The 27,985-nt window shown below is 26.3% G+C and overlaps 1 protein-coding gene across 6 annotated transcripts in view; it reads left to right on the top strand.

Moving 5' to 3' along the window:
- The window catches only part of LOC127286909 (tight junction protein ZO-1), a 99,831-nt gene that overhangs the window by 63,505 nt on the left and 8,341 nt on the right, over nucleotides 1-27,985 (top strand). For 5 of the 6 annotated variants that reach the window (XM_051313542.1, XM_051313544.1, XM_051313543.1 and 2 more), the window contains 10 exons: nucleotides 21,778-21,947; nucleotides 23,987-24,189; nucleotides 24,480-24,911; nucleotides 24,985-25,051; nucleotides 25,480-25,630; nucleotides 26,044-26,195; nucleotides 26,314-26,608; nucleotides 26,712-26,883; nucleotides 27,048-27,273; nucleotides 27,395-27,569. In XM_051313542.1, the coding sequence (XP_051169499.1) occupies nucleotides 21,778-21,947; nucleotides 23,987-24,189; nucleotides 24,480-24,911; nucleotides 24,985-25,051; nucleotides 25,480-25,630; nucleotides 26,044-26,195; nucleotides 26,314-26,608; nucleotides 26,712-26,883; nucleotides 27,048-27,273; nucleotides 27,395-27,569 (2,043 nt within the window). Of the gene's footprint in view, nucleotides 1-4,502; nucleotides 4,885-8,495; nucleotides 8,606-21,777; nucleotides 21,948-23,986; nucleotides 24,190-24,479; nucleotides 24,912-24,984; nucleotides 25,052-25,479; nucleotides 25,631-26,043; nucleotides 26,196-26,313; nucleotides 26,609-26,711; nucleotides 26,884-27,047; nucleotides 27,274-27,394; nucleotides 27,570-27,985 lie in introns of those variants that run through there. The other variant, XM_051313547.1, reaches the window with a different exon arrangement.

Raw genomic sequence — 27,985 nt, 5'->3', positions numbered from 1 at the left:
TAGAAATTTAAAAATCGTCCCTAAACAAATTTTAACAACTTTTTTTATTGTTGCGTCCTTTTTAATTTCATTGAGATTTTTACCTTTTAAAATTTGTTTGCCGTCGTTTAAATTGACTATGAGTCCCTTGATAATTCTGCGGCGTCACTACAAATAGCATAAAATATTGGTAAAATGTAAAATTTATATACATATATATACTATAAAATTAATTAAATAAAATAAATTATAAATTTTTAAAATTTAACTAATCGAAATAATAATCGAAAGGAAAATTAAAATTATAAGTACCAATTAAATGAATCCATTTTTTTAAATTAATAAATAAACAAACAAATAATAAATAAATAAATAAATAATAACAATAATTAAAAAAACATAATAAAATAAAATCAATAAGAAGTAAAATATGTGTGCTGTTTGCAACGTCAATTTTGAAACTGAACTCCAAAACACTATTGACTCCTTATTATTCAGTTTTTTTGGTAAATAAACATTTTGGTTAAATAAATTATTGTTATCATTAATTACGTAACATTTTTTATTTAATTCATAAATTGTTACAAAAAGAATAATAATATATTTAATAAATAATAATAAAAACAATAAATTCTTTTTGTTCTGATTATTGAGTTCGATATGGATATTTTTTTTTAATGGATTGTAAATAAAGGAGTTAAATAGCTTTATAAATTTAAAATAAATAACTAAATATAAATTAAGTACATTACTTGAATGTTAATTGTAATTTGAAATGAAGAGATTTTTGAATTAAAGAACCAGTGGAATGTGTATAATTATCAAGATGAAATGTATGAATTGAAATAAAAATGCATTCATATAGCAGGCGCCAACATGCATGTTAGTTTGCGTTGGTGAAGTAGAAATAACGTAAAGTAAACGTCGTCTTACCTCTGTAATTGAATTAATTACACAAGAGTCCCGACTGGCATAGTATCAACAAGATTCAGGGGTCGGGAGTTGCGCCCAACCATTTTGTCCCGCGCAAAAGAGACGACAAAGACATTCTTCCGACATTACTCACTGTCAGAAAGAAAGGTTCAAACACCTACTATTGCATGCCTACATATTCACACCTGTATTATCAAACAAAACTTGGCATATTAAAACAATTACTGGAATTAAATTTCTCTTTTTCTATAGAAATACCTATATATTCAATTTTTGTGCTTCTTTAAGAAAAAAAAAAAAAAATTACAAAGAGAAGGTTCTTTTACAATTTCTTTAACCAACTTGAAAAGTTTTTTTAAAAGGGCAAACAAGAAGTTATATCTAAATTCACGGAATATAATCAGTTCTACCTACAGAGGTTTAATATTTATATATTTTAATGTTTAAAATTTTACTTACATTATTACCAATATTTATATTTCCAAAGAAAACAGAAAAGTACCTAAAAATTATTTACCCCAAAGATGTACTGAAAAAAAATTATTTGATACAAATAAATATTTATTTAATAATAGTCAAGTAACCGATTATTTTTGAATCAAATAATTTTTTTTTTCAGTGCAAGAACGCACTTTTTGAGAAGTTTTGATATTTGGAACTATATTTGTTTGAGAAAAATTTGATTGTCTATATTTCTACAATTTTTTATATTGTTTTGTTGATATTTAGTTGAGGAAAATATTTATTCTCTATATAGATTTTCACAGTTTAGAAATAATTTTTTTGTAAAATATTTGAATATTTTTCTCTCTCTCTTCATTATTATGTAAATATAAAAGAAACAAAACGTACCTTGTTTTTGAGAAATAAATATATTTAAAATGTAAAATGCCACCTGAAACTTTGCACTGATATATTTTAGAATTCTGGTAGGGTCTATATAATTATGCAAATTTGGCATTTTCGGTCCATTAAGAGAATACAAAATGGATCGCCAGACGTAGATTAAATTTACAGACTGATGCGCCTTCACTTTATGCGCTCAAATAGAATGTTTGTTTCAACTGATACACTTCAACTTTTCTGAAATACATATAATTATAAAAAAAAAAATAGTTTCTAAAAAGGCCGCATGTATGTTTAAAAAACTCATTCATTCATTCATTCTGTTTTCATTTGACAGAATTTCTTTTTAGACGAATTTTCATTTTTCAAATTAGCATTTGAGTTACTTTCTTATTGTAAACGAAATTTTATTTAACATAATTTTTATAGGTGCCGAATTTTTATTTTAACGAATTTCTTTTTATCCACCTTTCATTTAAAAGTATTATTATTTAACTCAATTTTAATTTATCAGAATTCTCATTCAAAACAGAATTTTAGATATTCGAATTGTTTAACCCGTTGCCTGTCGCTGACGCATATATATATGCGCAAAACTAATACTGGACAAGAGTGCACTTGACGCATATATGCGCAACTTATAAAAAGTGATTAAAAAAAATCTTAAATATTCCTCAAACTGGTTACTCTGGATTTTTTGGGGTCGCTGATTTCAAATCTGACATGAGTCTTTCAAAATTCAAAATGGCGGATCCAATATGGCAATAATCGAATCCGCACATTTTTAAGAATTTCAATCCACCATATTGGATCCGCCATTTTGAATTTTGAAAAACTGATGTCAGATTTGGAATCAGCGACCCTAAAAATCTTAGTATACCAAGTTTCATGAAAATCCGTTAAAATTTTTTTTAATACACTTTTGGCCCAAACAATGGAAATCTTGTCGACAGCAAGGGGTTAAAAGGTTAGAATTTTTAATTTATCGAATCTCCATTTGCTCGAATTTTTATTTACACGAATTGTTTGGCAGTTTTTAAAATTGACCAATCAGAAATTAGTAAGAAAATTGTGATTGGTCTATTTTAAAATTAGCGCCGAAATCTTTCTGACGTTTATTTGTTCGGTATTTGTAGTTTCTGTCAAATAAAAATTCGCTGTTTTAGTAATTTTATCAAATAACAATTCGTGTAAATAAAAATTATGACACATAGAGATTCGATAGTTTAAAAATAACAAAAAAGTTGTTAAAATAAAAATTCGGTACCTTAAAATTGTGGTAAATAAAATTTCATTTATAAAGAAAGTAACTCAAATACTAATTCGAAAAATGAAAATTCGTCTAAAAAGAAATTCTGTCAAATGAAATTCATATCAAGTGAAAACAATTTTCGGCGCTGAGCGTCGACGACAACTTCATGTATAGGTGAATTTTGATTTGTTTGAATATTCATTTGTATAAGAATTTTTATTTTAATGAATTTTTATTGTGTATAGAATTTTCTTTTAGATGAATTTTCATTTGTTCGAATTATTATTTGATATAATTTCCATAAAACCGATTTTTCATACTACAGAATTTTTAATTAACCGAAAAATCATTTAACAGAATTTCTAATTTATAGAATTTTCATTTGTCCGATATTATTGCAAATGTCCAAAGCAACAATCGATTTTGGCGCGATTTTTAAAATCAACCAATTACAATTTTATGGATAATTTTTGATTGGTTGATTTTAAAAATCGCACCAAAATCAATTGTTGCCTCGGACATTTGCAATTTCGGACAAATAAAAATTCTATTAATTAAAAATTCTGTTAAATGATTTTTCGATTAAGTAAAAATTCTGTAGTATGAAAAATCGGTTTTAAGGAAATTATATGAAATAATAATTCGAAAAAATGAAAATTCGTCTAAAAGAATGAAATGTAAATTCTATGCAATGAAATTCTACCCAATAAAAATTCTTTAAAATTCCTATTATGTTAAATGAAAATTCGAGCAAATAAAAATTCTGTGAAATGAATTTTCGTTTATATAAAAATTCTGTAATATAGAAAATCGTTTTGATGAAAATTCTGCAAAATACTAATTCGAAGAAATAAAAATTTGTCTCAAAAATAATTATGACAAATGAAATTCCATATAAAATGAAAATTCGAACTAATGATTTTTAGAACATAATTATGCGTACCGAAAATTCTGCAAATTAATATAATAAGAACAAATTCGGCTCAATGAAAATTATATCTAATGAAATTCTATTAAATAAAAATTCTAACAATTATTTTTTAGAACTTATTTATGCATCCAAAAATTAGAATCAGTGGTAATGAAAATGCGGGTAAAAATTATATTAAGTGAAAGTGGATGTAAAAATATGAGTGTAAATTAAAATCAAAGAAAGTGGAGGTGGAAATTTAATTATTAAAATAAAAATAAAAATTGGTTTTTTCTTTTTTCTCCGGTTTAACTTTTGCTGATTCCTTGTGTAGGGTCAACGATCAAATAATGTGTATTTATAACGTATTTGTTCGTGCATCATAAAATCTGTAAGATCGATCATTTTGATCGCTCTATTACCGGTACAAGGATCTTTTATAAACATTGTAAACATTGGCATAAGCCAGAATAAGCTAAGCACAGTTAAAGCACAAGCCATGAAATAAACGTTATGCTGTATGGTATATGTATATATATTATAGGCAGCTGCTGTAGCACTTTCCACTTTTGTAAGTCAGTTGCTTACGAGCTCTTCGAGAGAACGGTTTACGGGCCTTTCTATATCTTTTAAAGTGTCGATTCTTTTCGTCCACCTTGACAGGTTGCACGAGCTTTGATCTTGCCGAAAATTCCATCTTTAATTAAAATACCAATTTATAATAAATTGCTTTCTTAAAAATTATTGACAAAAGAAAAGAAAGAAAATTCAAAATTAATAATTACATATATATATATATTGTGCAGAATATTGAGTGAGTGATGAATGTGTAACTTGATTGTTGATGTGTTAATTCAGGTGTAAAAATTAAATGACACGCTTATAATGTACACACGTGAGATTTCTTAAGTCTCGAAATGCCGTGGGTGTTTGCCGTTTTGCAATATAGTAACATTACTCAAACGTAAATAATTCATTATGATAAACGGCAACAATATTTTCCTCAAAGTACATACCTCTACGAGTGTTGTCAATAATATTTTTAAAAAATTCAAATTGGTAGCTTTTTTTCTATCTCTTCACGGAGAGACATGAGCCGAAAGTTCTGAACGTTCATATGAACGAAATATTTTTTTCAATCTATAAATTATTAAAAATTATAATGTCAATGTAAAATAAAACAGTAAATTTAATAAATATTAAATTAATAACTTCTTTTTAGATATTTAAAACAATATTTTTTAATAAAATTCGTACTTAAAGAAGGTTGCAAAAACAAATTTTGTTCATTTGAACGTTCAAAACTTTTGGCTCATGGAGAGACAGCCAGTTGAAAAAATTACTAAAAAGATTTACAAGTAACGGAAATAAGGTTACTTTGTCATTTATTGATGTAGGAAATCGAAAATTCTACTAGCAGCATACTTAATAAAACTGTATAGACTATAGTAAAATTTCACATAAATTAAAATATAAATAACTATTTTCTACAATTTTATTAAGTATGCTGCTAGTAGAATTTTCGATTTCCTACATCAATATATGACAAAGTAACCTTATTTCCGTTATTTGTAAATTTTTTTAGTAATTTTTCCAACTGGCGGTCTCTCCGTGTTTTTATGAATTATTTCTTCTTATAAGAGAAATTAACTAAATTTAATTATTATTATTTTAAAGACTTAATTTGAAATTTATTTTTTTAATCACAAAAAAGAAGGATGTTTTGTTATTTTTCGTTAAAAAAAAAAATAAATAAAAGAGTTGAAATATTTTTCTGAAAAAAGTTTGCAAATACTTGGAAAAGGTGAGAAAAATCTTTGGAGAAATAAATTTGTAACGGTAAAACGGAAGTATAAAGTATTTTTCACGCTGTACCAACATGGAGATTCAAGCGGTTTTTTTTTCTCTTATATATATATATATATATATATATATATACCTACTTCAATGCACATTGCCCAGCCGGCTTTGTGGGAGACTTCAAAATGGAAAAGAATATATAACCTTCGCGTCGGGACCTCTCTCGAAAGTTGAAAAGGATTTTCAAACATCATTTCATTTTGCGTTTTGAAGAAAAATTATGACTGTTTCTTCTCTTTTCTCGTTTTCTTTCTCTCCACTTTTTCAATATTTGCAGATTTTTAAAGGTTCATAATATTTTCCTCAGGTAAAAAAAAAATATTTGTCCGAAACTGACTCACATATATGTATGTGTTTTCACCGCTGAATTTTATAAAAAAAAGAAAAATATTTCAATTTAACAATTCATACAAAAAAAGTGAAAGAAAAATTGTTTTTAACCTTTTTTATTAAAACAATAAACTAAATTGAAATTAACGAATTTTTTAATTTGAATTTTCAATATTAGTATTTTGTACTTTCCTTAAAATCAAGAATTTAGTTATTTTTTTGATATATTTATATGAAAATTAAAGAAAAGATTTTGATTTAAAAATTTACACTAAATCCTTTGAATTATGTTAAAAATTGTAACAGATTCATTAGAGTTGAAGAGGTGGAACATTATTAAAATTGGAACTTATATTACGAAAGTAATAATTAGTCATATATATAATAATTTTTTTTCTTGAGCAACTATAAAAAAGTTAATGCACTCTTGCAATTAAGTACAAATTATTAATTATATAACATATAAGTAATTATCTTTATGAATTGATAACACTCGATATTTAAAGGTACCATTTAAAAATTCACATTTTGAAAACAAAATTTAGACCTGAATGCGATCGACTTTTAGTTTAGAATTTTTTAAATTTTAACACTAAAAAAAATTGTTTTTTTAAGAAATGTTTTTATAATTTTAAGAATATTAATATATTCTTACTTTAATAAAAGAGAATTTGTAATTTTATTCTTTAATAGCAGACAAAACATATATAATTTTTTTTTTCTTTGTTTTATCATATCACATATACTTTAATTTATGAAGACTATGTTCTACATATATTATTATGTATGTCGTACATTTGATACAGTTGACACATTTCTTCAATTTAATTTTAAATTGTATACTCAGTTTTTATTAACGAGATGATGTCAGAGTTCATTGTAACCGCATAGGCAATGTAGATAACGAAAGTAGATGATACATATTTCTTCTCGGGAAAACACCAACTCAGAAGGAATACACTCACTCATATACAATTAAGTCATATATGTTCTTCTTCCGAGGTTTTTTTTTTTTATATATAAATTGAACCAGCACAAACCTTTCACTGGGTCAATTGATAGGGGTCCTATTAAATTTATAAATGTACAATATTATTGACTCTAATTATGAAGAGAGAATTTATAATGTTACCACACACAAGTCAGAGAAAATATTCTTTAATTAGAACCGATCATATCATTATATATCCCTATATAATAAAAGAAAGTTTTAATAATATCCGCAAAAATAACTTGAATGAGAAATTATTTTAATTTGATGATATTATCTTTTTAATTGAATTTTATGAATCATCTTCATTTCTATTTCGAACTTTTTAACTTTTTGATTTTGTTTTTTTATTATTTTAAATTATAATAAATCTTGAATTGCAAATTTAATAAATATGATAATAATAAAAGATTAGAATAATAAATATACATATATATATATATATAAAATAATAAAAAATACTAATAAAATTAGGTATACCAATAATAAGACTAGTATGTATCAATATATATATATTATTATATAAAACGTAAGGTTTTGCAACAATTGCATTGTTTTTTCAAATTATTAACTTTTCATTTGCATACATTATCCAGTTAACTTATTCATATACTGGATTCATTCACAACTGTTTTTTTTATTTTATTTTTTTTGCTTTCTCATGAGAATTTATATGCAGACATATAAATAATGACGTTATTACAGAAATAGATATTATGATGGAATGATTTGTACAAGTTCTAGTTCTTTTGTCCTTGATAAAAAAAAAGTCACTGGTCAGAAATAAAAAAAAATACTTTTACTTTTTCATAAATTAATGAAATAATATAAATATATGAAAATTTATATAAAATAATATCTTCTCATATGTTAATAATGTAAAAATTAAAAATTTTGTTATATTTTAGTTGGACTTTGATTTAAAAAAATTTAATTAAAAAATTATTATTATATAAATCTTAAGTTATATCCATTCACGTTTTTATATTCAAGAGAAGTTTTATACAGAGTTTTACATTTAATGTAATTCCAATTAAAGGAATTTTTGTCGATTGAATCGTTTGAATAGGGAGTCTGTTCGTAGCAGCTGCCATCCAAAATTGACTTTAAGAGATAAGACTATGTATATATCTTATTTCAATAATATAAGAGAGACTGTATTGAAAATTATTTTCTACATTATTGCCTTTTTTCATTCCCATAAAATTCTTTTTTTTTTAATTTGAAATTTATTTATAAAAATTTAGAATTTTATATATAGTTTCGATTACCAAAAGAAATATAGGATGTGTATTAGTAAAAAATCGTAAAAAATAAATAAAAGTGATCGCATTCATGACTGAAAATGTATCATTATTGAAACGTGTTTATAATTACAAAAATTATTTTGACAGTGTTTACAGAAAAAGTGAACAGAACACTATGTGATCTTTAATTAAAACAATAATTTTTTACACGGGTCATGCGAATTGATAATAATGAATCTGCACAAAAGGATTACTTGGTAAGAATCAATATTTTTGAATTTAATAAATTTACAAATTATATATATATATTAAATTTTTATATTTTAAAAATAATTTATAATTAATTCTGAAAATTTTTATTTACATACTTATGCAGTCAGAATTTGACCCAATTTTTATCAATTTCTGATTTTTGTTTTTTCATCAATATTCAGATTTTATACTATGGGAAAAATATTTTTCTTTGTCAGTAAGACATAAATTTATTTATAAAAAATTTGATATCTAATTTTTTTTATGTTTAATAAAAATTCGTAGAAGTTAAACAAAAAATGTTGCATTCACAAAATGTTTTGTTGTCAAATATTTTTCTCAAGATATATAGAGAATTGCCTTTTAAGAATGATTACCTTAAAAAACTTGTTCAAACATGTTCGTGCAAGTCGCATCCGTCCTGTAAAAGAATATCTTCCTTGTATATACATATATACATTCGAGAACCTGTCAGGTGATCAGTTGATCAAGTACCAATTATTTTCGTATATTTAATGCAATAATAAATGAGTTTAATAGTCTTGAGTAATACTTTTCGAAAGGTTACTCATTTTCCTGTGCACTTTATGAATATTTTATATATAGTTGTAACCTGAATAATTAAACTTATATACTGTTACCCTATATAATATAATTTTTTGAAAACCGTCAATTTAAAATCACAATATTTAAAAGCTCCTTTCACTCCATTCACACTTCATTTCACACAAAATTGGCAAAAAAAAAATTATTTTATTTTATTTCTTGTAACCGGAAGAGAATGCTTTTACATACTTTTAAATTTAGTGAAATTTCTATAGAGAGAATGTGCAATCAACAGATTAACTGTTTTTAAAAGAAATATCGTATCTTCCTTTTTCGCAAAATTCTTTGAGAATTCTTATTTGTGAATTGAATTTTTTTTTTCAAAAAAAGAATTTCTTTCTGAAAAATGATTTTGTTGAAAACAGAAACGAAAAACATTTTTATTTATATTTTTTGTATATAGAAAAATGAAAAAAAATTAATATATATATTTTTCATGACCCAGTTCTCACGCAAAAGGGAATCAATCTAAGGGAATAATTATTTCTCGCAACTCGCCAGTCTCATTACCTCCTTGTTTACAAGGTGCACGCGAAAATATTGCTCTCAAGTCGATAAAAAGCTAAACATTAAAGACGTTTTTGCTCAAGAGAGTAATTGTAATACTTATTGAGAGAGAGAAAGATATTGGGAATTCAAAGAAATGCAAAAAAAAAACAGACATTCTTAAATAAAACGCAGGGCATTGTAGATTGTAAATTGCAAAATAATAGAGATAAGCAATAAAATATTATATGGAATTAAAAAAAATTCCTAATCGCCAATTACACCGATGTCGTAAAATAACGGGTGTATAGAGAAAAACTTTTTGCTTTTATATATATGTATATATATATGCAAAAAAGGAAAATTTTCACTTTTACTGATATATATTAATGTAAGAAAAGACTTTTTCCTAAAAGAAAAAAGAAGATGCTGTCGCAGGTTAGAGAATTCATGGAAAAGTAGTTATAATTTGAGAAGTTTATTGTGAAACTATTGGTAGAAAATGATCTTTGATAAAACACAAGTACTTTTCCCTTTCGACATCACGGTAGCTGAACGCGACTTCGGTTAGTCATTCATGTGACGTCTTTTGATTCCTGTTAGACGGGATTAATGAGAGCAATGCAAGCCTTAGCGTGTGACCGATCAAACCTGTAAAAATGCGCTAAAAGTAAACTTGTGAATGTAGGTGTGCAAGTCTTATATGATTTATATTGATTATATATATATATATATAGGTATTCATTGCACATAAATCTGTCCACTTCATCGAACTTGCATATATGTAGTTTATGATTTATGAATTAGGTTCATGAATTAGATTATAATTCGTTTTGTTCACTAACTAAAACACAACTGCCAACAAAACTATTTTTGATACCCATTGCCGTAGCTGACAAAAACTGATCATCTGATTGGCAAAAATCTGTTATATTTTGTATACGGAAATCCAAAGTAAAATTGGATTAGAATCATTCAGGATATTTAGTGTAGTACGCTTAAAATGTCAATTACATTTTTTATTCCATGAACAGAAATGTCAAAACTGTATATAATTTTATATACGGATAACCAAAAAAAGTTGGATTAGTATATCATCTAGAATGCTTAGTACAGTACTGTTCTGAACGTAAACATTTGATCTTATAACCATATGAATAATTCACAAAATTATAATCATACAATTGTAGAAATCTGCGCTATTTTGTTCAGAAATCCAAAACAAAGGTGGGCTAGCATCATTTGGAATATTGAATATAACATCAGACAATTGTCAACTAAACAAAATTTTGATTCTATAACCATATAACAGGCAAAAACCATCTACTTGTTAAAAATCTGTTATATTTTGTTCAATAAACCAAAGTAAGATTGGATTATTAGCATTATCTAGAATATTTAATGCGCATTACCGTACAATTGTCAACTAAATAATTTTTGATCCCATAAGTGTAACTACGACAACATATTATCATTAAGTTGGCATAAATCTGTTATCTTTTACTAAAACCCAAAGTAAAATTGGGATTAACATCATTCAGAATATTTAGTGTAACATTGCACTGATTATTACCACTTTTAACCTTCTTAAGTCTTAAAGCCATCCAAATGGTTGAAAGGTTCATATAAAGTAATTATCCACGGAAAAAATTAATTCAGTGGATTTTATAGATCACGGAGTAGGGGATACAGCTCCTTACGAAACTGAGTATTGTAAAATATCAGAAATTTTCAGGATAAACGCCAGAAAATATTAAGTATAAATAACGAAATTTCTGTATTTTTTCCGAAAATATCCATCACATTTTACAAAACTCAGTTTCGTAAAGAGATTCGCTACTTTGTCACAGTATTGTAAAATATACTGTTTTTTCCGTGTCCAAGAAATGTTTTTCATTCCATAAACATAAATGTCAAAACTAAAATCATCTATTTATCAGAACATTTTGTACCGGAAATATAAATGCTTAAACACCATCATCTATGCTTTGAACAATTTTTAATGTCGTAACCATAACATTCGAACATTGTCTTACATATCTGCAGTATATAGCAGTACTTCACTCTAGAATGTGTTATACAGTTGACCACATCCTGATAAGGAATATTGTCGCAGTTCTTTTTTTTCTGCTTCCGCGTAAAATTGTCAACTATATGGAAAGCCCGCATGTAACTCGATTATTTCAGCAATGTTGCTGATGTAGAAACATTTTTAACATTCTCTCTAAATGCTATATATTGAAAAAGGAACAAACCTCTCTTGGAATCGCGCCCACATTAGTAAATGTAATCACGCGCAAAGTGGTCGTTGTACACACACGGTGTGTTACATGCTTTCGCCAAGAGGAGAATCAAGAAACCAATCCGGGTTGCCTTGCAACGTCCTTGCAGATTCGTTGCGTCACAGATTCGCCCGTTTCTTTGGCACGCTTCTGGGGTATATGTATCCTGTGTAAAAGAGCAGTTGGCGAATGACCGAAGAGAGAGGATAAGAGAGAGAGAGAGAGAGTATGGTACCGTTAATATCGATCAAACATCTTGTATACCCATAACATCTCCCTCGGTAATTTACCATGTGCTCCTTATATTTTAAACCACGGTTTGCACCTTGCATATATTTACTTCGAGAATACTGTTCTCTGTGCTTCATTAAAGTCCCAGTTCTTCAAAGTAAATGAGGAAATGCATATGGTATTAAAGTGTACACTCACGAATTTATATTTGTCATAAAATTAAAATTGTCCTAAAGACATATATTTCTATGTCCGGGGATTATAAATGAGTTCTGTTATACTGGGTCATAATATATGCGGTATACGGATAAAAATTGTTGAATGCAACAGAGCTAAATTAACAGGCAAATATCTGAGATGCAATTTTGGTACACTCTAAATCTGAATCAGTGAAAATTTCACTGACTTAAAATCAGTGGCTTAGTTTTCTTTAATTCAACAGTGGAATTAAAGAAATCTGAGCCACTGATTTGAAGTGAGTGAAATTTTCACTGATTCAGATTTCGAGTGTATGTTTCTGCTATTATAAAAAATTTTTCCATTAGAACTGATGTTCAAAATTTGGTTTTCATATTTCCTAAAAGGTGGTAATGTTCCAAAATACTTGTTAGTGCCTCCGAACCAAATGTATATTCCTTGAAATTGTTTATTGAAATTTGTAAATACTTTCCGCGAATGAGGCTCAAAGCTGCTGTTACTATTTTAACAGAAACAGTATGTAATCTGAGATGCATTGTTCGAAAAATGGAAACATTTGTTTTGCGAGCGCTGTAAATGATTCTGAAAATAGAAAAGAAAGAATGAGTATAACTTCCTGGCATATGTGTTATTTATTTTGTAAAATATATATATATGAGTAGATTCGCGTAAGTCCTTGTTTTTTGAACCATAAGCGATGCACATGTGTAAGTTTTAGTGTCTCATATATCTCTCTTTCTCTTTTGAAAACGGTATGTGTGAAACGGGTCGGGACGCAAGGCTTTATTACAAAGCGAGGGTGTGCAGGCTTTGAAGAATACAATCCCATCTACATTCGCGTTTCAGGGCGATGCACATATAACAGTACAGTTCCATGTAACCCTAGCAGATAAAGAGAGAAAGAGATTATGTAGATGCAGGAACTCCAGCGCGCAAATAACCAACTCACCTTTTTGACTCTCGATTCATCATAAAATGTATTAAAACACGTTTTATTTTTACCGCACAGTTATCATACAAATCTCATTTGTTTTCATTTCTTTTGCGGTTCATACTTCTTTTTTTTTATAGACCTTTTCATTTAAGGGCGGAAGTTTAAGTGACACCATGACATATGGCGCGAGTACGAAATTTTTGTGCTCTTTTTCATAAAACGGTTAAACTGCAATGCGCTATATCTAGTGGGAAAACTATGAACGAGAAATAATGGGTCGTTGACAATATTGAAAACAATTTGAATATTTGTATCATAGAGCCTGGCTACACCGAGAGCCAACCAGGTGCATTAAATTTGATGCTCAGGCGTATTAAACGAGGAGAGTATACTCGGGTCTGCGCAAAATGTTTGTGTATATCTGCGACCATGGTTTCGATAATGACAGGTTAGAAAAGATCGGTGGCTTTGGTGACCACGTGGTCGCCTTTTCTAACCTGTCCCTATCGCAACCATGGTAGCAGATGTACAGAAACTTAATACGCCTGAGCATCAAATTTAATGCTCCTGATTGGCTCTCGGTGTAATAAGGCTCATAATATCCCTTATTTTTCATAAAAAGTAAATTGTAAACGAATAAATATGAATTCTAAAGTAGAATTTACTCCTAAGAAATCGAAAAGCAAAATTTTTTTGCTCAGTTTTCGGGTGTTCTAGCAAAAAGTGCAGGAACACAAGTCATAAACTTCTCTTGTAAACATATTTTGTGCTCACTAAGTTGACTCGAAACATATTGTTATGTCATCAGTAGATGATACTGTGTCAAGTTCATTAACATTTATTCTAAAATATAAAAGAAGAAAAATATAAAAACGTAATTTGAAGGTAGAGTTATTTAATTAATAAAAATAGTATTTATAATTCTCCACTGTAAAAAATTTTTTCACTTTTTTTAACACAATTACTTAATTATTCCTTCAGTAGGACGATACAATAAAATAAAAATCTAACAGACTGTTACAATCAACAAAATTTTTAAAGTCTTCAATTTTGTATTTCTAACCTCAAAATCATTAATATTACTGCACTGAGTATAGTAAATATGTACCTTCATGAAGTTGGCGTCGACGCTCAGCGCCGAAAATTGTTTTTCACTGGACCAAGAATGTCAAATTATTAAATTTTTTTTTTTTATTTTCAATCCAAATAATGCCTTGAGAAATATTTTTCAAGGTATTATGTGGACCCAAAGGCCAAAACCATTTTAAAAATTATTTGATAATTTTGGTCCTGTGAAAAATAACAATTATAATAATAATTGTTTTCCATATTTAAAAATGCATGACTCGTGTATGCAATTTCACAAATCGCGAAAAGAATTTTAATAATGTTATTAAACAAAAATATTACAATAGCGTTGAATAATAATCTAATAACGTGTTTGGAAGCAGGTGCAGGAACTTTCGAACCTTTCCAAAGCGATTTTTTTCTTTAAATATACACATATATATATAATACTTATGCAAGTATATAGAAGAATATGTATTGTTCTGTTTCGTGAGCTCGGCACGAATTTTATACTTTAAAAGAATTCTAGGATACTCTTTCGATTACAGGGGGATAGAAAAGAGATGCATGAAGTTTATTCGTGGAAAAGAAGAAACCTTCTCTCCCATATAATTTTAATGTGCGGTATATTGGTGACTCTTTGAACTCCATAAAATGAATGAATATCTGTGTCGCCATTCACCCGTAAATTATATGCAAATGAATGAAACATTGAAATTAACAATGTCTTTTATTTTCTTCGTCATATATAATAAGAGAGAAAAGGTTCACGTTGTGTAATATTTTTTAGCACGTTGACACTTCCATATTATATTATGTATATATACAATATATTTATGAGACTTCTGGTTTTTCTCTCTGGAAAAATCATTTTAACATAATGTATAAAGAATTTCTACTTTAAAATTTTTAACGAAACATTAATTTTTACTTTTTTTTACATAATTTTAATAATTATAATATATATATATGTTGACTTTGAAGCATTTAGAGATGATAATTTGCATCACGATTAAATTGAAAATTAATTACTCTCCATCAATGACCGATACATATATCCAGAGGATAGTTAGTCGCATTCAGGAAATAAAACGTGTGCTCGTTTCCTGATTCGAAAGTTGAGATCTCATCCATCTGCCGCGCGCGAGTTTTCTATGCTGTATCATGAACTCTCAGAGTGTGCCGATTTTAATTGCACAATCCACAGGGAACGTTGAATAATATAAACTGCAACCGTTTTGTGTGCTCGTCTGCAATTGAAAGCAAAGTGCGATACACATATTCATCGAGAGAAAAAGAGAGAGATATATATAATATACCTCCATAGATATTGGGTTATATTATATAAAGATAGCCAATCCCATCCGTGGGAAGTGTATCTCGGATGCTGTGTGTATGGAGCTATAGTAAGCTCAAAGAGAAATATATACGGAAAGAAACAAAAAAAAAAAAAAAAATGACGATATTTCTCTTTTCTTCATGAGGATTTCATATCATTTCTTTAATAGACAAACTCGAAATATATTTCTATTTTCTTTATAAATATATATTTATGTGTACATATTATGGTAGACATGTTTTGCTCAGATCAACAACTTGAGAAAAGGCCAGGCCTCTTCCAAAGAATAGGCGCTGATCAGCTCTCTGATAACCCACAATCACCTTCAACCATCTATTCCAAGTTTTACCAACTGCGTTTCTGGTGAAATTTATTGTTTATTTCTTCAATTTTATTCAGTGCAAACCATTTGAGAATAATTTTTTGGATGTCGCTCAAGTTTTTTTTTTGCACATATTCAAATAAATGGAATTTTTGAGGCGTCGTAAAAACTTATAATCACTTTAAAAAAATCTGAACTCAAAAATGTTAATTAGAGCTGTACAGCAAAAATGAACCACTTTATTTTGTTGTCTCAATTAAAATTTAAAAATATTTATGTAACAACAACAAAAATGTTTCTAAACCTATAAAATAAATTTGTTTCTTCTTCTTTTTGTTTAAAATTTCTTTTTTTTTTTTTTTGATTTCTCATTCAAATTTTGATTTAATAATTTATTATCAATAAAAGTTGTTCTTCTTTATATAATTTTTAATTATAAAATGATACAAATTTTACGTCAGTGAAGTTTACAACGTTTATGATCAACGATTGAAACAAAAAATATTTATACAGAAAAAATAATAACAATATTTCTGGCCTACAAATTAAAAAAAAAAAAAAATTGTTAATCAAGAAGCATTGCAAAAATATTTTCCGGCAAAAAATTATAATAATTTGCATAACAAAATATTTCTTATTCTAAATCGTTGATCATAAATGTTGTTAACTTCACCGATGTCAAATTTTCTAAAATTTTTATTAAAATATAAAAATTATCTATTGAAAAAAGAGATTTTTTTGCGTAAAAATCGCCTAAATTTTTTATTATCGAAACTAAATATATTTTTAGCTAAACATTAGGAAATAGAATAAATTATTAAATATGTACCAAAGACAATAATTAAGGAAGTGTCGCAGTAAATATATGGAATTTTTTTTTGATATCTTGTCATATATAAATATTATACCGATCAAATTCTGAACATAAAAATGTTGGTTGAAATTTATTTATTTTCACAAAAAAATGTGCTAATGTTTTAAAATCACAATTCTGAGAAAATTTTATTACACCTATTTACTTTTTTTTTAAATAAAATCGTTAGTATCTGTAGTATGAAGAAAACAAAATTGATATCAACTTTTTTCAAATTAAATTTAAAGAACTTTTTCGTACATTCACTGTCAACAAAATTGCTCTTTATGTATTCAAAATATTTTTAAAGTGACTCAGAATTATTTAAATGTGAAATTTAAAAGTCTTCGGTATGTGTTGTCTTCTTTACTAAAGAAAATTCTTTATAATATAAAAGTATTTGAAATTAAGAAAAAATTTTAATTTCTTCTCAAAAATGAAAGAGAAATTTTGTCTAAATTTATTGAGGAATATTTTTCTATAAATGAATAATTTATTATAAATATCTATTTATAACTAAATGAATATTTATTCATTTTAAATTTTTAATTAGAATTTTATTTTCATATGTTGATGGTGGTTCAAAAGGTCAATTGTATTACATTTAATTCGCGTTGACTAATTGACCAGTTTTTGATTCCGTATTACTACCTCAATAACGCAGCTATAGCTCAATAATTAGAAATTTCTCTCATTAGTTATTTTCACAATTGTCCGTGTGATAAAATGTTATTTTGATTAGCTAATAAGTTAATTTTTAATTAATAGCTGTGAAAACAGTTCTTTTCTGCAAAAATTTCTTTATAATAATAACATAGAAATTTTTCAATTAAATATTAAAATTATACATAAAAGTAATTATAATTATAATTATTATTTAACTATTTTACATAAAATTATCGTACAAAATTAAAGTAACCAGTTTTTTTTGCTGTTCTATTTTCGTGGAAAAATAATTACTTATGTAAGAATAATATATAAAATAAAAGAGGGCGATAATAATTATAAAGTCATGTAGAGCAAATATATGCGTTACGTTTGCATAAGCTGGCGTCAATTCTTTAGAGGTTTATAAATTTCACTCTTTTATATTTGCCGTCTGCTTTTTCTTCCACGTAAACAATCTTTTTATTACTTCACAATGCTCGCGGTACAAGCCTTTTCTAGAAAAAGAATGAAAATGAAAGAGTTATAAAAAAAAATTTTGTAATATATATTTATGTATGGAGATTGAAGTAACAGTAGTTCCCTGCATATATTTTGTAGTTTATACAATTTCTTGAAATTTCTATCAAAAAAAAAAGAAAAAAAAAGAAAATAAATAAAATAAAATATTACAATTCTTATATGGATATAATTTATTCGATTTTCTCTAATTATCATTTAATTTTTGCTTCCTTGTGGAGGAAGCTTTTTTTGTGATTACTTTTTTCAATAAAAAATATTAAAGTAAATTATTAATAAATAAATAATTTATTTATAAGATTTGCTGATTTTCCATATATGAGTAATGTCTGTTAAGTATATTAACAACATTTTTCGATTTCATGTAAAGAAGCGAATGTGTCATTTTTAAAATGTGAAATTGTAATTTATTTTTTTTTTATAGGAGTGATATTGTTATGAATGTCGATTTCGATTTTGCATGGGGTCAAGATTAGTTACTCTGCATAGCAGTCGTGATAAATCATTATTGTATATATATACCCAGATAACCAAGCGTACTAATCGTTATTTACGAGTACGGCGTACTAGTATTATACTAGTTTTATACAAGTACAAAATAATTATATATGTCGTACCAGTACGGTACTAGTACAATAAAAGTATGTCGTACTGTTAGAATTGTAAAATATGATTACTCGATAAAAGTATAGTACTAGTACAATATCAGTACGTCGTACTTCTGAAATAAGAAGCACAACATACTTGTACGATACAAGTATAATACTGGTACGTCGTACTGGGAATCTTTGCTGGTAATGCCAACCCAACCTCACTTTCTTGACAATTGTCAAATATGAACGCGTCACTGAAAACGGTGCATTAAATGTTGGTGAAAAAAGTCGTTTATGATGCAGCAAAAGAGTTTTAACGTTTGTAACTTGTGCTTCTGTACTCATCTTGAATATCCGAGATTAAATTTATATTAAATTATCGATCTTTATAAGATTTATATTCTTTTACTTTGACATGGTGCCATGGTGTTATTTCATTGAAAAACATCAAAATCTTTTACATTTATAATGAGAAAAATTCATAAATTCGGTCTTGATCATATTGATATTTTTTTAAATTCAATTGTGTGTTATTTCGTTATAGTTTTTCTTATACATATAACATATTTATAGGTTAGGATGTGATAATATGTTTTTCAAAGCAAATTTCAAAGCAATTTATAACATCAAGTTTAAAATTCTTTTGAAATAATGTTTAAATGTAAAGAAATAATCAATTAATATTTGATAAAGTTAAGTAATTAAAATAATATAAAATACCAGATATTTTAAGATAAGTGAGAATACAAGTTACATATATGATGTAAATAAAAAAAATGATTCAATAGAAATGAATTATTATTATTTCAGTTCTCCCACAGATTTTCTTTTGAATAATAAATGAAAATAATGAAAATACTATTGTGGGAAGAGAAAGGGGAGGGTATATAATATTTTATATTGTACATCATACTAGTATTGTACCAGTACAATAACAGTACGTTATACTAAGTCACAAAAGTTTTCAGTACGTCGTACTCGTATAGTACTCGTATTCTACCGATATTGCATACCGGTACGCCGTACTAGTACAGTACCTGGTACCGTGCGAAGGTACATGGCGGGTACAGTACTAGTACGTCTAGTACGTCGTACTAGTATTATACTACTACCGTACTAGTACGTGTGTTATCTGGGTATATATATAGTTTTCTCTGTCTTTCACACTCATAGCGCACACCTTGACGACTGCTTGAGACTTCTTTATGCGAAGACGAAAAACCGATTTTAACGGAGGTTCTATAAATCTGCCTTGTCACAAGCGCGTTATCGCCTCAAGAATTTCTCGTGAAAATATAGCTTATATACAAGACACTTAAAGTGTAAAAGCTAACACCGTCCTCCTCATAGGAAACATTTTACACCTTTCCTATTTCACTTACAGTTCTTGACTTTTTCTCCTTCACGCACGCTTGCTTTAAGCGCGACGTAAAAATTTTTAATCTATTATCCTAATTGATAATAGGATGCTGACTTTACTTTCTTCACCTATCATTTTTTTGTTCTTTTCACTGTTTTCGCAAAAAAAAAAAAAAAAAAAATTATTTTTCTATTCCTCTTGTTCATGAATTTATTTTATTAATTATATAAATTAATTTTATTTATTTCATTTATTTATTAGTAAATTTTTATGAAATTTAATAATTGTTTATAATTTTAAAATAAATAGCAAATAAAATTATCAAAATTTATTTCAAAATCACTGGAAATTTAATTATTTACAAAAATTTCAATTATTTTTAATAACTTTTATAATATTCTTTGAAAATTCAATTATCTAAAAGCATTTTTCAATTAAAAACTTTAGAAATTCAATTTTTGTTTTATGATTTCTAATAAATTCTTCAATTATTTTCAAAAAATTCAATAGAATTTTACAAATTTTAATTCAAAATTAACTAAAATTCAATTATTTTCCAAAATTTCAATTCAATATCAATTGAAATTCAATTATTTTTAAAAATTTCAATTTAAAATCAATTAAAATTGAATTTCAATTATTTTCAAAAATTTCAATTTAAAAGTTTCTAAAATTTTTCATTTAAAATTTTTGAAAATTTAATAATTTTAATTATAACTCTCATGAAATTCAATTATTTTTAATAAATATTCTTCGTAAATTCAACTACCTATCTAAAACTATTTTTCATTTAAAAAGTTTTCAAATTATTGTATTTTTGTCTGCAATTTCTAATAAATTTTTTAGTAAGAGAAATTATCAACAAATTTTAATTAAAAATCACTTGAAGTTGAATTAATTTCAAAAATCTAAATTGAAAATCTTTGAAAATTCAATTACTTTTAAAAAATTTTATTTAAAATTATTTAATAAATTATTTTTAGTTCCGTAAAATTTAATTATTGTCTGAAAATTAACAAAATCTTTTGAAATTCAATTATTTCTTAAAATTTCAACATTAACTCTTCAAAAATTATAATTATTTAAATAAAATTTTTATTTAAAAATCTGTAAAATTTGATTAAGTATTGTCTGAAATTTTGTTAACCATCAAAACTAAAAACTATGACAAAATTTTTAATTCGAATAAATTTCTTAAATCAGACTTCAAAAAATTATAAAAATAGAACTTTAAGATCTTTTTTTAGAAATTTGTCCTAGTTAAATAAAATTTTAATTTGTCTTACAATTAGTTCGATTCTGAAATATTCGAAATAAATTTTCTTGATAATATTCATTATAGAATTATTCTCATTACAAAATTAATAAAATGAATTTAATATCTAATAACATTAATTATTTAAAGTAAAATATTTAAAATCGACTTTTTTTGTGCCTTAAAGTCGATCCGAGGCCTGAAATTATTTTATATGAAAAATATTAAATAGCCAAGAAGGAGAAGACAAAAATTTTTTTATACTTTTACTATAATTATTTTTAGTAAATAAAAAAATTAGAGTACAAAAAAAATTTTTTTTTTCTAATTCATAAAAATTGGAAAATTTTTAAATAAGCGTGAAATTTTGCGTTGAATATTTCGCACAGAGATTCATTTATTCTATGTTTTATTAAACAAAAAAAAGAATCTATTTCCTAATGAGATGTGATGTTTGTGTTTTAGGTCGGTGACCGAGGATGGGAGGTCCACCACGTTACGGTGACCAGGGTACCCGGATATGGCTTTGGAATAGCCGTCTCCGGAGGTCGTGACAATCCACATTTCACCAATGGTGATCCTGCAATAGCAATTTCCGACGTGCTCAAGGCAGGACCAGCCGAGGGCAAATTGCAGTACGTTTATATTTTTTTTTATCGTAAACATTTACACCACACCTATTCGTTTATTGTCAATTAAATTTAATCACCCTGCAATCGATTTTTTTTTCAATTTTATTTATATGTACTGAAATAATTTCATTGTTTCGTTTTCAAACAAATTTTGAGATTTTTTCTCTAATCAATTTTATTTTTTAAATTATATTATTCTCTTTTTTTTTTGATAATTTTTTTCGCTTTTTTGTTTTATTTTATTTTTGTAACTTAAATGTCTTTCTTTTTTTTAATTGTATAGACATACCTTGAAGAGTCGCATTAATTAGCATGAATTAAGTTCCGGTTGATTGACCTTTCGTTTAATTTGCTTCGTAATTTTCTAAAGATTTATTGAACGTTATAACTTTCTGATTGGGTGATGATACTAATGATACGATCATATTTAAATACAATAGAAATGAAACAGAACGTTTCCAAGAATTATAATTTTTAAAAATTTATAGATTTAAAAAAATATTTTATTCGTTTGTACGTTCAGAACTGTTGACTCATAATTAAAAAAAAAATAATTTGATTTTTTTTTAGTATAATATAAAAAAATTTTATATGCAATTTGAAAAATCTGTTTATATTTGAGTAATTATTATAAGTATCAGGGGAAAACGTGTCAGAGAATAATAAGTTATAAATCGATGATTGAAATAATGTAAATAAAATATGATTTTACTTTTAAATTATATTCATGAAGATATTAAGTATATAAAGAGATTGTCTTTTATATATATATATATATATATATCGAATGATTTACGATTCACTAAGATTCTAATCGGACAATAAATAATGACCAGGTCACTGTGTGTGGAAAAAGAAACTATTCTTTATCATACATTATAATGTCTTATTTTCATCACTTTTTATTTATGAGTGAAAATAATTTTTCAAAACGATTTCGATTATGTCGAAAAAAATTTCGAATATAATTTCTTTATATAGTTAAAATAACTTGAGAAAACTGTTAATAAATATTTTAATTTTTTAAAATAATTTCCACTTAAATTTACTTTTTTTAAAAATATTTTTCTTATTATTAACAAAATTAAAAAAAAAAGTTTTTTAAATAATTGAAAAATAAAAGAGAAAGAAAACATTTTTTCTTCATAATTATAAATTAAATTTAAAAAATTATAATTTGTAAATTTTAATGATAACATTTGTAGAGATTAAAATTTTAAAAACTACTTTCTTAAAATACTTGTGGACTTAATTATATCTGACCGCAAGTCAAAATAAAGTATATATCTTATTTGCGTTGACAAGAATTTTATAGTCCCGTTTAATTAAAAATGTTAATTTCTTCTACTCGCCGAACTCACTCTTTTTATATATATAATGAATTAAAATTCCTAGAATAATATATAAAACCGTGGACAAGAACATGCGGAAGTCACTTAGATTACGTGGACTTTTACACATTTTACTTAAAGGAAACCCTCTTTGTGAGTTAAGACGATGTGTCCCAAGCAACATGCATACGCTGAAATATTTTAATCCTTTTAGTTGCAAACAGGCTTTCATACATAATCGTAACGAGTTAAATTTTTCTTACTCTCAATAAGACGAAAATATACAATAAAATAGAAACTTATAAATGCTTTATGATACAAAAAAAAATTTTTTTCTCGAAATTTTTCTCTCTGTAATCTACACTTTCTTCATCAGTTAATCTTGTTTTTAAACTTTTATTTTCTAAATGAATACAAAAAATTAATTTTAATTGTAAATAAATTGAAAAGCTAATTTTTATTATAATTTTAATTATAAAATAATTCTTTTATTAAAAATAAATTTACATATAATTTATTTTTAATTATTAAATTTAATATTAATTCGAGGAAAATAATTATTAAATTACAAAAAAAATTTATTATGAAAAAATTAATTACCTAGGTACGCGAGAAATTATAAACATAATTTAAATTTCTTAAAAAACAAAATTTGAATTACTTTGATGACTTCAATATTGTGCAAATAAATTTAATTATTTTAATTTTCAGAGTAAATGATCGCATTATCTCTGCCAATGGAGTATCACTCGAAGGTGCAGATTATGGAGCAGCGGTTCGTGTTCTCAGGGATTCTGGATCCACTGTTTTACTGGTGGTTAAAAGAAGAGCATCTTCAAATTCACCAGGATCTCCGGGAAGCATGGCTCCACAAACTCATCGTCTCACTCTCACCAGGAGCAACAAAAAAGACGGTAATTTAATTATTTTTTCATTTTACATTAATTCTCCAAATTAAAAATTAACAAAAAAAATATATATATATATAATTCTCATTTTGTAATTTAATTCTTTTACTGTATATCAAAAACTAAAATTTTATTATTTTTTTTACAGTGAAAAAAAAATCATTTACCATTTAAATTTTTCAATATTTTTGAAAAAAATAATTTTTATTTTAATTGTTATAAGTGTAAAATTTTGTGAGAATATTTTTTTAATCAAAATTTCAATGATGATTAATTTTTAAAATATGTGGTTTCAGATTTCGGTATTGTTCTCGGATGTCGTCTTTATGTTCGCGAAGTCACACGTGAGGGTACGGGTGTTAAACAGGGCGATATTTTAACACGAATTGGAGGTGTGGCCGCTGACAATATGAGTTTAAAAGAAGCCAAAAAACTTATGGAACAATGCAAGGATCGTTTGTCGATTGTCGTTACCAGAGAAGCACCATTAAACTCTCACTCGCATCAGCAGAGTAAAGGAGAAAGTGGAGATTATCTTTCTGGAGCTAGTTATAGTAGTCAAAACCTTTATGTACCACCGCCAACGAGACAACCAATCGAAGACAAAAGCAATCTTGCTCCAAGAGGTAGATCGAGAGGTCCTTTAATGGAAGTGTCCTTGAGTCAATTGGATTTACCGGCTACACCGACTGTCGATCCTCCTAGACCGCCACCTCCAAGGCCCGAGGGTTTGTTTTTATTTTTATTTTTTGCCTGTAAATAAATAAAATTTGTTTTATTTTAATAAATTATCTTTTATAGATTACTACAGTTCGAGAAGACAATTGTATGAAGAAGATCCTCTTGTTCAAAGAACAAAGCAGCCAATGTGAGTAAATTAGAAATATATTAAAAATTAATTTAGATAATTTAGAAAAAAAATTTATTTAAAAAAATGTTTTTTTCGATAATAATTCTTGTCCCCAGTTTTGTGCGTCATAAAGAAGCTTTTTTCATTAAAACTCGTGTATTATTCAGTGGAAATAAAATAATTAATATTTTATCCAGCCCACCATGGATATTTCATTATTAAGCACTAATCTTGAAGATTATAATTTAATTTTTCTAAATTGTATAAAAATATTTTTCATAATAACAATAAATAAATTATACGCTACGCGGAGAATCACCCATATATTAATATAGAAAAATATTATTTTGTGTCTTTTTTCCATCTAAATTATTTATTAAAAATTATTTTGTTTCAATTAATTTTTGGAAATTTAAAAAAAATTTGTTCGAAATTCTTTTTTTCAGGCCAGATCCACGGTTTATAACTTTCCAAAAGGAAGGTTCTGTTGGAGTTCGATTAACCGGAGGAAACGAGACTGGAGTTTTCGTCACTGCCGTTCAACCCGGAAGTCCTGCGTCCCTTCAGGGTTTACAGCCCGGGGATAAAATTCTGAAGGTAATATTTTTACAATTTCTTCGACATATTTTTTTTTAATTCTATTCACATATTACATCAACTACGTTTTTTGGAACAGTTTTAAATAAATAAAAAATTAAAGCAAATTTTTCAGGGGTGGAATTAAATATTATAGGTATTAATAAATAAATCAACTTATAAAAGATATTTCTTATTAAATTATTTTTTTATTATTAACAAATAATAAATTTTAAAATTTTAAAGAAATTATAATTATTTATTATTAACTGGGACAAAACATCAATGAAGATTTGAATAATTTAAAAATAATTTAAATTAATAAAATAAAATAATAATGATAATTGAAATTGTCTGTTATTATTAGTTTTTGATGATTTAAAATAATAAAATAAATTTGAAAAATTTCTCATGTGAAATTAATGAATTTATAGGTGAATGATATGGATATGAAAGGAGTGACGAGGGAAGAAGCTGTACTCTTTTTACTCAGCCTACAAGAACAAATTGATCTCATCGTTCAACATAGACGACAAGAATATGATCAAATCGTCGCATCTGGACGAGGCGATTCTTTTCACATTAAGTTAGTAATTTATTCTTTTTGCATATCAATAATAAACTTAATTTTAAAGTTAAAAAATAATAAAAAATTAAAATACTCCTTAAATAAATTGAAATTAATAATCTTCTTTCTTTTCTAGAACACATTTTCATTATGAACAACCAGACAAAGGTGAAATGAGTTTTCGAAGTGGAGACGTTTTTCATGTGGTGGATACATTGCACAATGGAGTTGTTGGCTCTTGGCAAATTTTCCGAATAGGAAGAAATAATCAGGAAGTGCAGAAGGGAATTATTCCAAATAAAGCACGAGCCGAAGAATTGGCCACGGCACAGTTTAATGCAACGAAGAAAGAATTAAGTGCCAGTGAAAGTAGAGGAAGCTTCTTTAGAAGAAGAAGAGGAAGTCATCGACGATCAAAATCTCTCGGAAGAGTAAGTTTATATTTTTCTTTTTTTTGTCAAAATAAGTTATTGTAATTTTATGTCAATGATTTTTGTAATTAAGTAAAAATTGAATAATTTTTTTTTTTTGTAGGATCATTGGGACGATGTTGTTTTCTCCGATAGTGTGAGCAAATTTCCTGCATACGAACGTGTTGTATTGAGACATCCTGGCTTTATTAGACCTGTGGTATTATTTGGCCCTGTGGCTGATCTCGCTAGGGAAAAATTATTGAAGGATTTCCCTGATAAATTTACGTCACCTCGTAAGTATATTTGCTATTATTTCCAAAATATTAGGTACTTATTAATTTCTTCTTTACTTTTCCTTCTCTTCTCAGTTTACTCTTTTTCCAATTTTCTGCTTTTTATCTTCTATATTAATTTTTTTTCGTTAATTTTCTCTAAACGAAATATAATTTACTCCTAGAAATGGAAAATCAAATGGAGGAAAATAGTGGAAAAAGTTCAAAAACCTCGGGAATAATTCGTCTGAGTGCCATTCGAGAAGTAATGGATAGAGGAAAACATGCACTTTTAGATATCACACCAAACGCTGTCGATCGTCTTAATTACGCTCAATTCTATCCAATTGTCATCTTTTTGAAAGCTGAAACCAAACAGGTCATCAAAGAAATGCGAGCTGGTATTCCAAAGTAAGTCAACATTGAATTGCAAAATTAAAAGTAAAAAATTTTACTTTAAAATCTCAACAAATTAGAATTTAATGAGATTAAAAATTTTAATGCATCTAAATTTGTATTCTTAATATTTTAGATCAGCACACAAAAGTAGTAAGAAACTATTGGAGCAATGTCAGAAGCTGGATAAAATTTGGGGACATACATTTAGCGCTGTTATCACGCTAACAACTCCAGAATCTTGGTATCGAAAACTCCGAGAATTAATCGATCGACAGCAACAAGGTCCTCTTTGGATGAGTCAAACGAAGGTAATTGACGATATTTTGCTTTTAGATTGGGATATAATGCACTTTTTTGTGCGCCTCGCAGTTCATTAAAAAAAATGCATCCGAACAACTCAAACCAGTCCTAAACTGATAATTTGTAATAAAAAAAAACCTCGTTTATTAATTAAGATATTATAAAACGAATTAAAAAAAAAACACACGATAATTTTCCTGTGAAAAATATTTATTTTCATCATTAAGCTTTATTATTATTCATTGCGTTAATTGCTGTATTAATTTTTTTTCACAAGTCTTGTTAATTGTTGTTAATAATTTTGATTAATTATTATTAACAAGTTTAATAATTATTATCAATAATCATTAATAATTAATAATAACTTATTATTAATAAGCTTTATTAATTTATTAATAACTTTGAATTATCTTTAATTTAATTA

The sequence above is a fragment of the Leptopilina boulardi genome, unplaced genomic scaffold (assembly GCF_019393585.1).
Source record: "Leptopilina boulardi isolate dan_hultmark-lab unplaced genomic scaffold, ZJU_Lbou_2.1 LbouV2_366, whole genome shotgun sequence".
Classification (NCBI taxonomy): domain Eukaryota; kingdom Metazoa; phylum Arthropoda; class Insecta; order Hymenoptera; family Figitidae; genus Leptopilina; species Leptopilina boulardi.
The sequence above is the reverse complement of the archived record's forward strand: the minus strand, read 5'-3'. Positions and strand labels throughout refer to the sequence as shown.